The 4,374-nt window shown below is 58.1% G+C and overlaps 1 protein-coding gene across 1 annotated transcript; it reads right to left on the bottom strand.

Moving 5' to 3' along the window:
* Positions 1-694: 694 nt before the first annotated feature.
* On the bottom strand, positions 695-2,292 carry LOC113984847 (zinc finger protein 253-like; the record flags this gene model as incomplete). The annotated part of the gene is made up of 1 exon (XM_039385098.1): positions 695-2,292. A coding segment is annotated over one exon (924 nt), but the record flags the coding sequence as incomplete, so codon positions are not given.
* Between the last annotated feature and the right edge of the window lie 2,082 nt (positions 2,293-4,374).

The following is a 4,374-nucleotide window of genomic DNA, read 5'->3' as shown; positions in this document are numbered from 1 at the left end:
TTTGCTCCCCTGTAGCGAGCATATAAGGCCATCGTTATTTCCTTCCATGCAGCCCAGTTTTTAAATGCCTCCAACGCCTCCAGAACTCGCTTTTTTGATGAGTCCGTTTCCAGTTCCTCGCCAAGATGTATCTGATGGGTTCTGGTTGATGGAAGTGCCGGTTCATTTGTGATGATCCAATTTAAGAGCGCCAACAGTTTATTTTCTGCTACGTCTTTGTCCAGCGTTTTTAAGAATTGGCTGACAGCTTCAGCTTCTTCTTTAATTTCTGGGGAACACCTCCCCTCGTGGGTGGGAATACATCCCTCCCATCCTAATAGGTCACCTCTTGTTTGCCGAAGCCGGATTTTTCTTCTTTTGTCCTTTTCCATCCTTCTTCCCTTTTTGTCCTGTTTCTGCAGAGGTGACTGATGCGCACGATTTGTCGAAGAGCTCTTCCTTTTTCCTTGGAATTCCATCAGGACGGATGCCATGGCAAGATGTCCCAAGGCCTTTGGCCTCTGGTTACCGACGCCTGTTGAATGTCCCGATTGGGGCGGCCATTTAGAGCATTTGTCTTGCACGAACCCAGTCGACATGGGGGTGCAGTAACCCAATGAGCTTTATTAAGATCAACACAAGCTTATACAGACACTTCAAACGGTGACATGGGACCTCCTCAAGCACTCCCATCCGAGCACTTCACTGTGCACGTGCGACAGAGACAGAAGGACTTTGAGTCCCAGGATGCCCTTTGGCATTCTGCCTGGAATATGAACTGCTACGGGATTGAGTCACTTTGAGGGGACACATTGATCCCGCTCGACTTTTGGGGTGCAGAGCTGGGAGAGACTGGAATGTTAATGGTCCACGGCTCCAACACTCTCCAGTTGCAGAAGCAGCGGGGGCTTTCCTGCCCAGGAGCAAAGGAACGGCCCGGGGAAGGGGGGAGAACATCCACTCCTGGAAAGGACAGGCTGGGCTTGGAGCCAGAGAGAGGAAGTGTTATTTTTATGGTTTTAGATCACTATAGACAGGAGCCAAAACTGCCCCAAACCTACTCTACAGGGAAACAAAATTGATCTAAATTGAACCCTACATATATATAGATAGATAGATAGACAGATAGATAGATAAACTAACTCTAATCTTGCCCAAGGGATCAGTTAACAAGACCCTGGGTCACCCTCACTGTCAGAGGGGTCGGGACAGGGGCTGGACACGGGTCACCAGGTGTGTGCCCAGCATGGATCACCTGGAACAAGGGTCACCAGGTCTGTGCCCAACGTGGGTCCCTGTGGATCACCCAACGGGGGTCCTTCAATGGCTGATGGAGTTGCAGCAGCAGTCGAAGCTCTTCCTGCAGTCGGGGCACTCGAGGCGCTTCTCTTACCGGTGGGTCTGTTGGTGTCTGGTCAAGGTAGAGCTCTGGGCAAAGCTCTTCCCACACTCCCCACACTTGTAGGGCCTCTCCCCGGTGTGGATGCGTCGGTGGGTGACGAGGGCGGAGTTCTGGCAGAAGCTCTTCCTGCAGTCGGTGCAGTGGAAGGGCCTCTCATCCGTGTGTGTCTGCTCATGCCTGAGGAGATGTGAGCTGGTCTGAAACCTCTTCCCACATTCCAAGCACTTGTGGGGCCGCTCCCCAGTGTGAATGCGCCGGTGGGTGACAAGGGTGGAGCTCTGCTTGAAGCCCTTCCCGCAGTCAGTGCAGCGGAAGGGCCTCTCATCCGTGTGCGTCCGCTGGTGCAGGAGGAGATGTGAGCTGGTCTGAAATCTCTTCCCACATTCCAAGCACTTGTAGGGTCGTTCTCCGGTGTGGATGCGTTGGTGGACGAGGAGGCTGGAGCTCGTACTGAAGCTCTTCCCACACTCCTCACACGTGTAGGGCTGCTCTCTGGTGTGGATGCGCTGGTGGCTGCGGAGGGTGGAGATGTCACTGAAGCTCTTCCCACATTCCCCACATGTGTAGGGCCGTTCTCCAGTGTGGACACGACAGTGGATGCGTAGGTTGGAGCTGCAGTTGAAGCTCTTCCCACATTCCCCACACGTGTAGGGCCGTTCCCCAGTGTGGATGTGCTGGTGGGTGAGGAGGGTGGAGCTGTCCCTGAATCTCTTCCCACACTCCCCACACGTGTAGGGCCGTTCCCCAGTGTGGATGCGCTTGTGTCGGATCAGGTTGGAGCTGCAGTTGAAGCTCTTCCCACATTCCCCACACGTGTAGGGCCGTTCTCCAGTGTGGATGTGTTTGTGGATGAGGAGGGTGGTGCTGGCCTTGAAGCTCTTCCCACATTCCAAGCACCTGAAGGGCTTCTCCCTGCTGGGAGGCTGCTCAGGGACCACCAGGTCGGAGCTCCCCCTCAAGCTCCGGCTGCCTTCCCGGCACAGGCTGGCTCTTTCCTCCTCAGAGCACCCTGGGCTGGCTTTGGAGCCCCTCCTGTGGGGGGATCTCCGGCCCTTTTCCTCCCCGCTGCCTTCCTGCGCCGGGGAGCCCTTCAAAACGGCCTCTCCCACCAGGGTCTCACGGGGGGATTTGTCCTCCGGGCTCTCCGTCTTCACCTCGGGGCCTGGGGCAGGAAGCAAGAAGGACAGGCAGGGGATTTGCCTCCGGCCCACAGGGAAGGCCAAGGACATCCCCCCAACTCCGGCCCCGGCAGGACGGCGGCGCCAGCGGGGTTGTCCTGCAGCCGGGGCCATGCTCGGCTGACAGAGCCAGCACAACACCCGCCCAAAGGGACACTGACTTCCTCCTCACCTGCCTGGGGGGACCAAGGCATCTTCCTCTTCCTCGCAGCCTCCTTCATCTGGCCAAGCTTCGGGAAGGAGAAATCCTGATGGGGGGGAAAACAAGGGCTGAGCACGTTGGCTTGGGGGTTCCTCCTGCCCAAGTCCATCTCTAGAACACATCAGAAATCCTGTGTCCATAAAAACCTCCAAAACACCAAGATTCAGCCCAGAAAACCCAAACCATCGATACTCAGGCAAAAAACCCTTCAGAAATAGCAAGATGAACCCTCCCAAACTGCAAAAAGTTAGGATTCAGCCAAAAAGTACTCCAGAATATGAAGATTCAGCCCAAAGAAAAGTGTTTAATTGGGAGAATGAGGGGAATGAGACCATTTCATGAGCACTTGATTGAGTTGCTGTATATTAATCAAAAGCTGTATTAATGCAGTATCACTTCAAACTCACCAGGGCTGTTGTCCGAGCTTATCTGTCCCCCTGCCAGTCCGGGGCTGTTTCTCCAAACCACCAATCCCAGTGTGCCAAACGCCCTGGTTGGTCAGTGCCGGCTGGGGCAGCGGGCACTCGGTGAGGGGATGAGAAAACTGCACCCGGGGCTGGGCTGAAAGAGGCTTCAGCACCACTTCTGATGGCCCGGGGGCAGCATCTGGCTTCTCCCAAACAGAGAGAGGGCACTTGTTCCTCTGCAGGGAGTCAAGGGCAGGAGGGTGACTCCTGCTGCATGGATGGAATGGCAGAGGATCCCTTGGGTCCCCAGGATGGATCACAAAACAGGAATAGACACAAAAGGTCACCACAAAGATTTCTGGGGCAGTGTCCTGCAGGGAGGGGACAGTGTCACCCCACCAGGGCGGGGCTGGCAAGTGGGAGGCTGCTCCAGGGCTCTGCAAGAGGCCTCGTGCTCTGCTCGGCCCCAGCACTGGCTGGTCCCAACAGCCCCGGCTGCCCCTGGCCCTGGGCAGCTCTGCTGCCACAGGCTGTGCCCTCACCGTGGCCCTGCAATGGCCCTGCCTGTCCCTCACCCGGGGCCCTGCCCGTGGCCCTGTCCCTTGGCTCTCTCTCTGCCAGCTCAGTGTGGGGCACACGGGCTGGGGGTCCCTCCCAAGCCCCCCGGCAGCCGGCGTTGGCTGGGGGGATGTGAGGGCTGGGCCTGCTCAGCACAGCCCCGGCCTCGTGCCCAGCGCCTCTTTCCTGACCCACACAAGACCTTCCCGGCCCCCCCAGGGCTCCCCTGCTGCTGCCTCTGCTCCTGGCCCTGCCTTTGCTGCTCCCTTGCCTGGGGCAGCGGCTGCAGGGGGGGATGGCAGCAGCTTCAGCTCCACGGCACTTCCTGGGGGGAGCTCAGCCCGGGGGGCCGGGCAGGGACCTGATGGGGATGGACAGGGGCCCAGCAGGGACAGCCAGGGCCTGCAGGGGAAGGCACAGGGACAACCTGGCCCCCCACACTGCCAGGGCTGTCTCTGCTCCTCCTTGCAGGCTCCGTGGCCAGGCACAGTTGGTGTTCCTGGGTGCCCACCATCTCAGCACTTGCAGCCGCTCAAATCAGCGCCCGCAGCTCTGCAGCAAAGCCCCAGCTCACCTGGCACACAGGGGATGGACACAGCACCTGCTCGGGGATGGGCACACACAGCTTTGTGCCTTCCCCCCCACGGG

The sequence above is a fragment of the Pipra filicauda genome, unplaced genomic scaffold (assembly GCF_003945595.2).
Source record: "Pipra filicauda isolate LSUMZ 115617 unplaced genomic scaffold, ASM394559v2 scaffold394_size754893_pilon, whole genome shotgun sequence".
Taxonomy (NCBI): Eukaryota; Metazoa; Chordata; class Aves; order Passeriformes; family Pipridae; genus Pipra; species Pipra filicauda.
Note: the sequence above shows the minus strand (reverse complement) of the source record. Positions and strands in the feature narration are given on the sequence as shown.